The following is a 14,478-nucleotide window of genomic DNA, read 5'->3' as shown; positions in this document are numbered from 1 at the left end:
CAAAAGAACTGCCTGACTTCAGCCAGGCTGCAGGTCCAAGAAGAGGAAGAGGGAGGAGTTACAGTCACTTAATACAATCACACAAAAAAAAGAATTTTGGGAAATACTAAGGGGACTCCTGGGGGATGAAGTCCAAAGGCTCAAAATCTCCATTTATACACAAGACTTCTGATCAACAGCATTACTCTAAGAATGGCTGCCCTTGGGCCCAGGTCTGGAAACATAATACATTTTAAGAAATATCTCTTGAGTTTCCACCAAATGAATGGCACCTAGAACTCTGAGGAGGGAGAGATCACTTCCAGCAAGGGTAGAAAAGCTAAAGGAGGGAAGGAATGGGGGGAGGGGGGAAGGGAAAGTTTCATGAAGATGTGGTACCTTAAGGATTGAAGAAAAGAGAATTTCAACAAGCAGAGATTGAGTAGGGGGAAGGCTAGGAGTTCATTCCTGGAATTGAGGGTGTTATGAGCAAAGGCACTAAGAATAGAGAACAAGTAAAATCTCCAGGTTGGCTTGAATGTAAATTACATGATACACAGTACTGGAAGATAAAACAGGAGAAATACTCAGATTATACCCGGAATGACAAGTTATAGAGTTTCTATTTAATTTTATTTTTAACTAAATCTTTCTATCTTTGAATCAGTTGCAAGGCAGAAGAGCGGTAAGGCCAAGGTATCTGGGATTAAGTGATTCATCCAGAGTCACAACTAGGAAGAATCTGAAGCCACATTTGAACTCAGGACCTTCCAGTCTCTAAACCTGGCTTTCAATTCAGTCACCTAGCTGTTCCGGTTTCTATTTTATTCCACAGCCAAAGCGGCGCAGAAAGGCGGATCAAGTTACTGCACTGAAGCCAGGGAGATTTCACAGGACTGCTAGCCCAACCTCTCGTTTTACACGTCCTTAAGAAGACAGAGGTCCAAGGAGGTTTCCTGAGTCAATGAAGTTTGTAAGGGTCAGGCCAGGATTCCAACGTGGATCTTAGGTGTCCAGGGTCAGAGCTCTTCTCACTAACCCTATAGACCCCCAATTTCCCGCCCCAGGGGCCGGCTGCCCAATCCCCATCCCTCGGCTCAGAGAGGATTTCTAACTAGGGGAATAGACAGGTCTAATTAGTTAAAGGCAAATAGAAGACAGGTGGGGAGGTTACACCCAGGGCCTCTCCATCCTGAATCGGATTGTCTAAGTTGTCTAACTTGGCGTTAACGGGCTGCAGATACGCAGCGAATCGCTTCCTTGTCCGTGAAGGGTTCCCCGAGTGTGGTCCAAGCCCTCCGGCTCCTCTGAGCTTCCCCCACGTAGCTTGCAGCCAGTACGGCCAGCAACCTGCGGTGACCCGGGGGGGGGGGGGGGCACAGCCCAGTCCAGCCCCTGGCCAGAGGCCGAAGAAGACTAATAATAGGAAAAAGCTGCTGCTACGGAGATTTTCCTAGGACTAAGTTTGAGAGCGCTCATTAAGGAGAGCTGGAAGCACTCAAGACCGCCGGAAAGGAGGTTCGGCCCAAGGAATGCTGCTCCTCACTAACCTACTGGTCTTCCAGGGACCTGCGGGAACATGCCTGTTTTCGGAAAGAATCCCCTCTTCGGGCCCCCGGCAAGACCTCCCGGGCGGGGGGAAGGGGGGGCGGGGGCGGGGCCGAAAGGAGACCCCGCGGGCCTGCGCCCCGGAGGTGTCACCTCGGCCCCTTGGCCCCAGAACCCCTGCCCCCGAGGGCCCCTTCTCCTTCTCACCTCACTCACCACCTTCGCCCTTTCATTTGCCTCACAGCAGCCTCGGCACTCAAACACGAGGGAGGCGGGGGAACAGCATAAGAGGGCCAGAGGAGGGGAGGAGACAGGAACCCGCCGCGAGGCACACTGGGGCTTGTGGTCTACCGCGAGAAGGGGGCGGGGCGTCGGGATTCACAAAAGGTTGGCTGAGGGTGATGCCTGGTGCGCGTGCTCATCCCGCCCCAACTAGCCGGAAGTAGAATTCGGAGCGTGTTCGGGTAGTGTTAGAGGACGTCTGGGTCTTTCCACGTCCTGTGGGTCTAACCATGATCTAACGGAAACTTTTTTCCACCCCTCTCTATTCAAGGGCCTTCCCATTAATCATTTCCAACTTGTACTAATTTTGCTTTGTAGCGATTTGCTTGTTGTGTCCTCCATTAAATTGTGTTCCCTCGAGGACTTTTGCCCCTTTGTGTATCTCCAGCGCATAGAATTTTGGCACATAGTAGGTGCTTAAATTGTAAAAATTTTTCAGGGGCAGCTCAGTGGCTCTGTGGATTGGGAGCCAAGCCCAGAAGGGGGGGGGGGGGGCGGTTTCTGGGTTCAAATTTGACCTCACACTTCCTAGCTGTGTGGTCCTGGGCATGTCTCTTGACCCCCATTGCCTGTCCCTTACAACTCTTCTGCTTTAGAACCAACACACAGTATTGATTCTAAGGCTGAAGATAAGGATTTAAAAATAAAAAATAAACTTTTATATTCTTTCCTGAGTTTTTGTGGTGCTCATTAGGTAGTGAGCTGCTTGAGGGCAAGGATTATCTTTTGCTGCTTTTTGCATCCCTCAGTACTTACTAGTGACTTTTAGTAGATAATAATATTGATTAATTCCTTTTTATCTTTTACATAGCTTGTTTTGCATACGTTTACATGTTGCCTTCCCCGTTAGAGATTGAGCTCCTCAAGGACAGGAACTGTCTTTTGCCTCTTTGTGTATCTCCAGGGCTTAGAACTGTGCCCTGCACATAGTAGGTGCTTAATTTTTTTCTTATTCTCTATGTAGCTTACTTTCCATGCATTTCTTTGTTTGTTGTGTCTCTCCTCAGATTGTAAGCTCCTTGAGGGCACATAGTAGGCACTTCATAAGTGTTAATTGATTGACTGATCCACTTGTTAGCCAATTTAGACTGCTGAGTGCTAGGGAGAATGAAAACGTGCCAAGGGGAATAGAGTTCTACTGGAGCCTAATTTTACATTCTATAGAGGAGGACACTGAGGCTCTCCTTCCACAAGGCCTCAGAGCCCTAGATCTGGAAGGGGAGGGGTAAGGACAAAAGACAACAGGAGTTTAGGTAGCTTTCTAACCACGGTCAGACAGTGAAGGAATGGGTTGAAGAGTATCAGAATGCCACAGCTGGAAGAGCCCAAGAATCATAGCTTTAGAGCTAGCAGGAAGAGGTGATCTAGTCCAGGCCTCTCATTCACACAGAATGGAGTCCAAGTGGCTTTTCTCATACTCCAACAAGTGGCAACAGGGATTTGAATCCAAGCTGGCTGCAAGCCTTGGGAGCAGAGATATAAGCAGGCCAAACTTTACCCAGGGCAAATTCATTTGGAATGGTATGGGACACAAAGGAGACGTGGCACCTCAGAGGACAGTCACTGGGTGGGTAGAACTGAACAAGGGCAGCCAATCCCATACAGAGACCTTTGGAAGTCAGTTGTGGCCTGGATCTCCAGAAGATCACAAAGTTCAGCTAAACCTAGGGAAGACCAGCACTCTGGGGCAAAGGTCCTTTTGCCCTAGGTTAGTTATGTTCCATGTGTGAAGGAGTGAATCAGAGGTCTTAGAGGGTGGGAGATTAAGCAGATGACTCCTGAGGATCCTTCTAGTTCTCCTAATGGTCGGATATTCTCTGGGCCTTAGTAATGTTGTTCTTCACTCCCTCCCATTCTTTTTTTTTTTTTAATCCTTACCTTTCGTCTTGGAGTCAATACTGTGTATTGGTTCCAAGGCAGAAGAGTAGTAAGGGCTAGGCAATGGGGGTTAAGTGACTTGCCCAGAGTCACACAGCTGGGAAGTGTCTGAGGTCAAATTTGAACCCAGGACCTCCCACTCTCTGACCCTGACTTTCAATCCACTCAGCCACCCAGCTGCCCCCTGCTCTCTCCCATTCTAATAATTGCTGTTCAGTCATTTCAGTCATATCTTACTCTTCATGATCCTACTTGGGGTTTTCTCAGCAAAGATACTAGAGGGTTTGCCATTTCTTTCTCTGACTCATTTGACAGATAAGGAAACTGAGGTAAACAGAGTTAAAGGACTTGCCCAGGATCACACAGCTAGTAAATCTGAGGCCAGATGTGAACTCAAGTTTTCCTGACTACAGGCTAGTATTCCATCCACTGTTACTATAATCACAGTAGCATTTTATTATTAATAATAACAATTAACAATGCAGAGCATGAGCTAAGTATTAGATAGTAATAGTTCCTGCCCTCAGAGAGTTTCCTTGCTAGGAAAACATCTACTTGTATTTCTGATCTCTAGTTCAGTGCTAAGGATTCAACTACCAATAGATGGCAGATCCCACTAGATTTAATGTTATTTAATTCTTTTCTTCTTAAAATGATAGCCCAACAAGTCTGATGCAGAGTATTAATTCTTTTAATCACTCCTTTCTATTCCCTGAGGCCAAGGCAAGCCAGCCTCTTGTGAACCTATTTACCTCTCATGTATGACCTTAAAAGATTACAGATTAGCCATGGTTTAACAGAACTCTTAACTGTCTCGTTGGGTTTCTCTCCTTCCAGGGCACAGCTCGGTTTTTTTGTTTGTTTTTGCTGTTTCTGTCTGGGAGTATTTTACTTCGCTGGTTTTGGCTCTCCTGGATGTTTGGAATTTCATTTCATCCAGTACCTTTAGAAGGGTCCCCAGAAATCCATTTTCTCACAATACTTTGTTAACTTCAATCCCTACTTTGGTTTGGATTTTGGTAAACCACAGAACAATAAAAATACCAATAATACTTGTTGTTATACCACTTAAAAGGCTGCAAATAGATTTCATATATTCTTATTTGAGCCTCATCAATTCTAAAATGTAAGAGGCCATTATTATCCTCAATTAGAGATGTTAATGTAGAAGTAATGGGATTTGCCCAGGGTTCCATATTACAGTGGGAGTGAAATCCAGGCTTTTTTCACTTCATCTTGCAATTTCCTGTTATGCCTTCAAAATAAGGGAAAATGACAAAAGGAAAACCATTTAGTATTTGATTATTTTTAATTCTGAAATTCACAAACATGAAAGAAGCACTTTATATACATATACACCATAAAACAGAAAAGAAAACACATCAAATAAGTTCTGATATGTAGGGCTGGATTTTTTTTATTTAACTAAAAAATGCAACATAGTACTTTCAAAGCTATCCTAATTCCTTCTGGGATCCCATTTACTCTATTGCACATATTTTAAAAATCCAATGATTTCCTTATCTTTATTTTGAAGTGGCAGAAGGGCAATTCTATGCCTAATCTCCCTCACTACAATCCTCTTCTACCCAAAAATTGAAAAAAAAAATCAGGAAAGCAGTCAACCAAAATAAATTCTTCTATCATCCATGACCTAAAATATACTTTAACTATATTTTGAATATATCACCTCTCATTAGGAGGCAGGTAGGGCAGGTCTTACTAAATCCTCTGCAATACTGGCTGGCCATTAAAATAATCAGTTGCGGTATCTTTGAAACTTATTGGTCTTTACAGTGTTGTTATTCTTATCATTAATTAATACAACTTTTCCCAGGTTATACTTTCTTGGCCTATTTGTGATTTACTCTATTCCTATATCAAAATTTTTTCAGCTCTTGCTTATTGTAGGATATCACACCTTAGTTTCAAATCCTTTGTCATGACAAAGGGAACTGTTATATTTTTGTAGACTTGAGTCCTTTCCCCTTTTTTCTTTTCTTTTTTAAACCATTACCTTTTATTTTAGAATTGATACTATATATCAGTTCTAAGGCAAAACTAATCTAAGGTAGAACAGTAAGGGCTTGCCCAAGGATACACAGCTAATTTTTTTTTCCATTTCAGGGAAAATACTCTCTAGTGGTATCACTAACTCAGAGTATACATAATTTAATGATTTTTCAGCTTCACAGTAAATTAACTCATGTGCCTATTTTCCCATAGTCCTTCCAACACTGGTTATTTTTTAACATATTTGCCAATTCCATGAGTGTGAAGTGGAACATGAGTTGATTTAATTGCCCTTTCCTATTTATTACTGGTTTTGAACTTTTTTCTTATTAAATTTTATTTTTAGATTAATAAACATTTCTGCCCCTTGGATCCATCCTCCTTTAGGTCAAAAGGAAAAAAAAAACACAAAACCAAATTTCTTGTACCAGATACCCATGAAGAAAAATTAATTCCTTCTCTTTTTCTTACCACCTTTATCAATCTAAGAATTTTTCTGATAATTAAGAATTTTCATCAATGATTATAAATATGGAACACATTTCTCTTATGACTGTTTTTATTTGTATTTCTTCCTTTAAAAATTGCCTATTAATACTTTTTTACATTATTTCATAGTGACCATTCTTTGTATACCTCCATATACTCTTTATATGTTCTTTATATACTTTGGAAAGGAAGTCTTTATCAGGGAAACTTTCTGCAAAGATTTTCCCCAGTTAATTGTTCCACTTACATTCTAGATGAATTGGAGTATTTTTTATCATGGCGAAAATGTCCCAAAGCACACCATTCAACTAGGCCACCTAGCTGTATAAAGAAATCATGATAGAAAGAAATATCCAACAAAATACCAGAACATGCCATGACACTTAATGTCACCAAAAAACAGGAAACAAAGTGAGTATTATGTAATTAGGGAATGACTGAAGAAAGTGAATGTTATGGATTATTATTGAAGATTAATGACAAACATTAGGATTTCAAAGAAAAATTCCATATATTTATAGGGCTTTATGAACACAATGAAATTTGGGTTGTCTAACAAAGTCTATATTGTAGCAGTTTGACCTTCTCTCATTATTTAGATCCATAAGTTTATCTCCAGCATGATTCATCCAATGTATAATCAAGTATGAATTCTAAATAAAGGCTTTGACATTGACAAAAGGAATTGCTTTTATAGGCCTTCTTTCCTGTATAAATATTCCGATGTCTTTTGGTCTCCTTCCAAAGAAAAGCATATCCCCATTGAGCAAATTATTAAAGCTTCTCTCTAGTACAAATCCTCTAAAGAGATTATTATCTCTCTTTGAAGGCCTTCCCCTACTGAATCCATATAGGTCATCTCTCCAGAATGTCTACTGATGTTCAATAAGCTCCATATTCCATAAGAAAGCTTTTTCTCATCCAATGTCATTGTTAAGTTGTTTTAATTGTATTTGACTCCTCATGATCCCATTTTTATGGGTTTCTCTTGGCAAAGTTACAGGAGTGCTTTGCCATTTGCTTCTCTGTGGTTTTCATTATATAGCTAAGGAAACTGAGGCAAAAAGAAGTTAAATGACTTGCCTACAGTCAAACAGCTAGTGCCAGAGGGTAGATTTGCACTCAGGTTTTCCTGACTGTAGGCCCAGCACTTTATCCACTGCACCAGCTAACTGCCCCTATTCATTACAGTGACACAATTCCTAATAGAAATTCTTTGATGGGAAAGAAGGGATAACTATTATTGAAGGCTTTACTACATTGACTATATTCCTAAAATATCTCTTAATGTGGCTTTTTGGATGTTGCCTGAGGGGTCCTCTCTCTGAAATTCTTTCCACACTGATAATATTAATAAAGTTTCTCTCCAGTGTGGATTTTCAGATGGTTAACAATGTTGGCTTTTCCTGGAAAGCTTTTCCATGCTGATTACAATCATAAATTTCTGAACATGATAAATTTATTATTAGTAAGGCTAGCAATTTGCCAACAAAGCAAGATTCCAAGTTCTTCAGTAGCAAGGGACACCTCTGACAATCAGAGCAGCATTTAATATATAGCAGATTCTATAGGGTACAAAAAACAGTCCAGTGATGCAAACTAAACCAAGACTGTGATTGGTCCATAAAAATGGTGAAGGCTGGCCTACATATTTTGCTTAATCATTCTGGTTTGTAACAGGGAATCATTAGAATCCATAGGAATGGGGAAAACATAAAGTTCAACAATATCTTCTGGAAATTCCCATGTCAAATACCACTCAACATAAGAGAAGCCTAATACTAGGCAAAACATTTCCTGACCAGATTAAACCATCTTCCATCTATCTCCTTGATCTTGTTACATTTAAAATAGTTGTCTGCCATAAACTGTAATATTTAAAATAGTTGGAGACATAAACTGTGGTGATTAAAAGAGTTAAAATGGTTGAGGTTGTAAACTGTAGTGAGTAAAATAGTAGAAGATATAAATTGTAGTAGATATAAGAGTGGGTGAGTAAATTGTGACCACAGAAAATATGTTTTCACTACAGTGTCTTGTTTAAAATCAAATATAAGGTGGTCGCCAGGGAAATATTCCCAATTATGAATATACCCAAGTCAACTGGGTTTTATAGAGAATTTAATTAAATATACAATGAGGAATTAAAGAACAAGAGAGAAAGAGAGAAAAAGGAAATAAGTATGAAGGGCCTTAAGCCAACATGGCCTAGACCTGAGTCTTAAGAGAGAGAGATCAGTCAGTCAGTCTTTTATCACTCACCACAAGGTCTGTCTAAGCAAGGATTCTAGTGACGGAGTCTCCTCAGAGAGAGTTCCAGCCATCGTCCTCCTAGCCTTCCAGCCAGAGACTATTTCAAAGGACCTCTCTCAAGAGCCTCCAGAGGGACAGAGTCCCCTCAGAGGAGCTCCAGCAAGACCTCCTTAGAGATTGTCCTCCAAGAGCTTCCCTTCTCCAGAGCCTCCCTCAAGAGATTCTCCAAAAGGATTCCTCATAAGAGATCTTCCTCAAAAGGATTCTCTCCAAAAGGATTGTTCCAAAAGGATTTTTCTCAAGTGATCCTCATAAGAGATTTCTTCTCAAGAGATTTTCAAAAGGAATTCCTTTTCAAGAGATTCTGCTTTTTCTTATATAGGGGGTTTTCTCCTATGTCACCTCCCCTAAGTTCTTCCATCTACCAATCACAGTAGACGTTTTCCAAAGGACAACCCATTCTAAAAACACTGCTGGGTCAACTAATCCCTTTAGTAAGTTTGAACCAGAAAAACTTCTGAATAAGTTTTCACCTCTTTGCTCCTGGCAAGTTTACAAGTTGCCTGACCTTTAATAGGTACTTAGCACCCCTTTGTATTACTTCTAAAAATAGGCATGGCTTAAAGAACTTTTTGCCTCACTATAAGTATGGGCCCAAGTACCCTCATTGTTTAGCAAGGAGTTTTCTCCCCCAAAGCAATCCTAAGTACGGGTGGAGCAGAGGTCCTCCCATTTCTGATCCAAGTAGAGTTCTCACTGTCAAAAAGGGGAATGTTCCCAGTAGGGAATTGTTCCAATGGAGAATTCCCCAATGTGGAAATTTTTAACATTCACAAGTCTGAGAAATTTCAAGATTTACAATCTCTATGAGAAAGAACAAGTTTGTAGCCCTTATAATCAGGGAATCTAAACTCTTACAAATTCTTCTGCAGAGCACCATACAATTAAACTCAAATCAGATTCAAAGAATTGGTTCCAGTGATTAACTAAAATTCTAATCTTTAATCAATAATCATCTAATTCCACATAAGTGTGGATTTTCTGATGTATCAAAAGCTTAGCCTTATGTGTGAAAACCTTTTCAAAATGATTACCTTCAAAGATTGAACTTCTCTGTGAATGTCTTTCTGCACTGATGTCATTCATAAGGTTTCTCTCCAGGATGGCTTTTCTGATGTTGAGAAAGACTGGAACAATGTGTGAAAATCTTTCCACATTCATTCATAAAGTTTCTCTCCAATGTGGATTTTTGGATGTTTAGCAAGATGGGCCCTCTGCCCAAGTCTTTCCATAATGATTACATTCATAAGGTTTCTCTCCAGGGGGTATCTTCTGATGTTCCCCAAGACTGAATCTTTTTCAGAAAGTCTTTCCACATTGATTACATTCATAAGGTTTCTCTCCAGTGTGGATTCTCTGATGTGTCAAAAGATGGGAGTTCTGGGTGAAAGTCTTTCCACATTGATTACATTCAAAAGGTTTCTCTCCACTGTGGATTCTCTGATGTGTCAAAAGATGAGAGTTCTGGGTGAAACTCTTTCCACATTGATTACATTCATAAGGTTTCTCTCCAGTGTGAATTCTCTGGTGTTCAACAAGATTAAATCTTGCTCGGAAAGTCTTTCTACATTGGTTACATTCATAAGGTTTCTCTCCAGTATGAATTCTCTGATGTGTCAAAAGATGGGAGTTCTGTGTGAAAGCCTTTCCACATTGATTACATTCATAAGGCTTCTCTCCACTGTGGATTCTCTCATGTGTCATAAGATTGGAATGCTGGGTAAAAGTCTTTCCACACTGATTACATTCAAAAGGTTTTTCTCCAGTGTGAATTCTCTGATGTGTCAAAAGTTTGGTCATCTGTCTGAAAGTCTTTCCACACTGATTACATTCAAAAGGTTTTTCTCCAGTGTGGATTCTCTGATGTGTCAAAAGTTTGGGCATCTGTCTGAAAGACTTTTCACACTGATTACATTTAAAAGGTTTCTCTCCAGAGTGGATTCTCTGATGTCTCAAAAGTTTGGCCATCTGCCTGAAAATCTTCCCACACTGATTACATTCAAGAGATTTTTCTCCACTGTGTATTATCTGATGTGTCAAAAATGTGGTCATCTGTCTGAAAGTCTTTCCACACTGATTACATTCAATAGGTTTCTCTCCACTGTGGATCCTTTGATGGGTCAAAAGTTTGGCCATTTGTCTGAAAGTCTTTCCACACTGACAACATTCATAAGATTTTTCTCCAGTGTGGCTTTTTTGATGTGTCAGAAGTTTGGTCATTTCCCTAAAAGTCTTTCCACACTGATTACACTCATAAGGTTTCTCTCCAATGTGAATTTTCTGATGTTCAACAAGATTAAATCTTGTTCGGAAAGTCTTTCCACATTGATTACATTCATAAGGTTTCTCTCCAGTGTGAATTCTCTGGTGTTCAACAAGATTAAATCTTGCTCTGAAAGTCTTTCCACATTGATTACATTCATAAGGTTTCTCTCCAGTATGAATTCTCTGATGTGTCAAAAGATGGGAGTTTTGGGTGAAAGTCTTTCCACACTGACTGCATTCAAAAGGTTTCTCTCCAGTGTGGATTCTCTGATGTTTAACAAGATTGAATCTTGCTCGGAAAGTCTTTCCACACTGATTACATTCAAAAGGCTTCTCTCCAGTGTGGATTCTCTGATGTGTCAAAAGATGGGAGTTCTGGGTGAAAGTCTTTCCACACTGACTGCATTCAAAAGGCTTCTCTCCAGTATGGATTCTCTGATGTGTCAAAAGATGGGAGTTCTGGGTGAAAGTCTTTCCACAATGATAACATTCATAAGGTTTCTCTCCAACATGAATTCTCTGATGTTCAACAAGATATAATCTTGCTCGGAAAGTCTTTCCACACTGGTTACATGCATAAGGTTTCTCTACAGTGTGGATTCTCTGATGTGTCAAAAGTTTAGCCATCTCTCTGAAAGTCTTTCCACATTGATTACATTTATGAGGCTTCTCTGCAGTGTGAATTCTCTGGTGTGCCAAAAGTTTGGCAATCTCTCTGAAAGTCTTTCCACACTGATTACATTCAAAAGGCTTCTCTCCAGTGTGGATTCTCTGATGTGTCAAAAGATGAGAGTTCTGCGTGAAAATCTTTCCACACTGGTTACATTCATAAGGTTTCTCTCCAGTGTGGATTCTCTCATGTGTCAAAAGATTGGAATTCTGTGTGAAAGTCTTTCCACACTGGTTACATTTATAAAGTTTCTCTCCAGTGTGGATTCTATGATGTGTCAAAAGGTGGGAGTTCTGTGTGAAAGTCTTTCCACATTGGTTACATTCATAGGGTTTCTCTCCACTGTGTATTCTCTGATGTACAGCAAAACTGGATCTATTTCTGAAAGCCTTTCCACAGTGATTACATTGATAAGGTTTCTCTCCAGTGTGGATTGTCTGATGAAGATCAAGACTAGAGCTCTGAATGAAAGCCTTTCCACACTGATTACATTTAAAAGGTTTCTCCCCAGTATGGATTCTCTGATGTGTCAAAAGATTGGAATTCTGTCTGAAAGTTTTCCCGCATTGATTACAATCAAAAGGTTTTTCTCCAGTGTGAATTCTCTGATGTTGAGAAAGACTGGACCCATGTGTGAAAGCCTTTCCACACTGATTACATTCATAAGGTTTCTCTCCAGTGTGGATTCTCTGATGTACAGGAAGACTGGATCTATTTGTAAAAGCCTTTCCACATTGATTACATTCATAAGGTTTCTCTCGTGTGTCAATTTTCTGATGGCCAATGAGCTTTGAGGCCTTTCTGAGGGCCTTCCTACCTTCATTCCCTATATAAAGCATTTCTCCAGGATAACTTTTTTGATGTCTAATGAGGTCTGAATTCAAGCTGACAGCCATTTCCCGTTGAAAACCTTGGTACAGTTGCATATAAGAAGGCTTCTTATAAGACTGAAGTTGGACCTTTTTAGTAAAGTGTTCCCTATCTTCACTATGCTGAAACCACTCATTCTCTGAGGTCATATTCTGACACTGAATTAGGACTGAATATTGACTGAGATTCTTTCCATTTTTATCAAATACACAGTAACTATTTTGATTTTTCTCTATCGAATCAAAGATTTCTCTCAAATCAAAATCATAGGGATTGTTACTCATGAATCTTTGCTGGTAAGAATCTTCTGTAGAAATGTTCAGCTTCACAGTAGTCTCATTTACTTCAAAACTGGTCTGTGCATCTGAAGAAAATAAACATATATACAGAAATACATGTGTGTAAGTAAATCCTCTTTCCTCCTCTAGAATAAAGTAAACTGACATATTCTATCTCCCCAGGCAAAAAGAAGAGTCTTCTAACTTAATTGACAGAATCAAGCAATTGGAAATGCCATGAACTCACATGTTCAATTCAGGATGATTTAATTTACAAAGAAATCAAATAATAATACTGTACACTCACTACAAACCTATCACACAAGGGGCAAGGTTGGGGGGATGACTCTCATTATGCTTTACAAATGAAGCCATGAGCTTAGAATAGCCAGGTGATATGAACAACATTCCTGTAGCTGAAACCAGAATTCACAACCTGAGACTAATCATGCTCTTTACCTGGATGGATTTTCTCCATTTTACTCCATTCAAATGCCTTTTATTGATCATTCTTCTAGAGGATTTATTTGTTATCTCAAAATATTTCTATTTGATATTAAGACATGTCCCTCATTCCTTTGTTCCTAGTGTTGTAATCTTAAGTAGTAATTAAGGAATTGATTAGAACAATATAGAAAGTTGTTAGTGGGGTTTAGTACACTGACTTTGGGGTTTAAGATTAGATCTTCCAATTCCCTTCACTTCCTTCCCTTAATTTAAATAGTTAATTAGTTATAAGTTATTTAAGTGTCTATTATTCTACTCACCTATTTCACTAGAGAATTCAAATAAATGCTCTACCATGGAAAATATCCCATTGTAGGCATAGTAGAGACCTATTCCTTTATCTATAATCAAAAACTCACTCTGAGGCATTTGAAAGCAAAAGCCCTCTTTGTATTTGCTAAATATTTCATCTAGATTTGGGATAACCAGGTCCCCAAATAATGGGAAAGAGCCCCTGAAAACCTATTTGAGTTAACTTACATTTTCTAGCCAAAGACCACTAGAAGAAACTGAGCTTCAAAAGCAATCTGCCATCATTTTCTTGAGAAGGCCATCTTGCCCACTTTTTTCTAGCTATTGAACTTGGACCCATTTGAGAGTATGGTAGGACAGCCACATGGTGCTGGCTTCTTCCTTGTGATGAAGTAATAACAGAGGAGCTAAGTCTACCTCCTATTTCAAAAATATCCATCAATGGGGGCCTGCCAGGGGAGGTCCAAAGGTCAAACTGTCAGATAACCTAGATAGAGGACACAACTCCCTTTATAAGCAAGACTCACAAAGAATCTTTTCACTTAACAGGCTAAAGATTCATTTTTTTTAAATGGGATTACATGCCCTCATTAATAAACAAAGCTATTCTCAGGGAAATAGTCTCATCTTCTTTATTGGTTAAAATCTGGAAGCTGTCTTCTTATTTTGTTGTGCTCAAATAAGCTTTCTGATTTTTTTATATTAACCAATTTTGATGTTCTACCACTTGGTCATCTTTTGTAAATTTCCTATGCTAAACTGAGAAATAGATTTATGCTTGTCACCTGTCATATGCTAATTTTCAGGGTTATGTTCAACTTTTCATATATTTTATTCAGATCTCTAGATAATTTCCATTTGATGCACATATAAAATTTTATGTTATTATATACCATGTTTTTAATATTAATGCAATGCTCTTAATAATCCTTTTTAACTTCCTTTTTTTTCAATTGCCATATCAAAGATCACATCATAACTACTAATCATTTTTTTTTAATTCCCTAGAAGCAATTAGGAGAATCATGACCCTGGGCAAGTCAATTAGCCTATTCTTGCCTCTTATTTCCCCAATTGTAAAAAGGGGGATTATAATAACACCTACTTCATAGCATATTTAATAAAATCATTACC

General features: G+C 39.3%; 2 protein-coding genes across 5 annotated transcripts in view; both read right to left on the bottom strand.

Moving 5' to 3' along the window:
- Positions 1–2,038, bottom strand: part of LOC100617593 (zinc finger protein 665-like) — a 35,872-nt gene extending 33,834 nt beyond the window's left edge. For all 4 annotated transcript variants that reach the window (XM_016422328.2, XM_007492193.3, XM_016422329.2 and 1 more), the window contains exon 1: positions 1,735–2,038. The gene's annotated coding sequence lies outside the window, so the exon portion shown is untranslated. The remainder of the gene's footprint in view (positions 1–1,734) is intronic.
- A 2,939-nt stretch (positions 2,039–4,977) lies between these two features.
- The window catches only part of LOC103099704 (zinc finger protein 665-like), a 75,481-nt gene continuing 65,980 nt past the window's right edge, over positions 4,978–14,478 (bottom strand). Inside the window, exon 5 of the mRNA XM_056796921.1 lies at positions 4,978–12,671. Coding sequence (XP_056652899.1) covers positions 9,802–12,671 — 2,870 coding nt within the window. The 3' untranslated portion in view covers positions 4,978–9,801. The remainder of the gene's footprint in view (positions 12,672–14,478) is intronic.

The sequence above is a fragment of the Monodelphis domestica genome, chromosome 4, assembly GCF_027887165.1.
Source record: "Monodelphis domestica isolate mMonDom1 chromosome 4, mMonDom1.pri, whole genome shotgun sequence".
Lineage (NCBI taxonomy): Eukaryota > Metazoa > Chordata > Mammalia > Didelphimorphia > Didelphidae > Monodelphis > Monodelphis domestica.
Note: the sequence above shows the minus strand (reverse complement) of the source record. Positions and strands in the feature narration are given on the sequence as shown.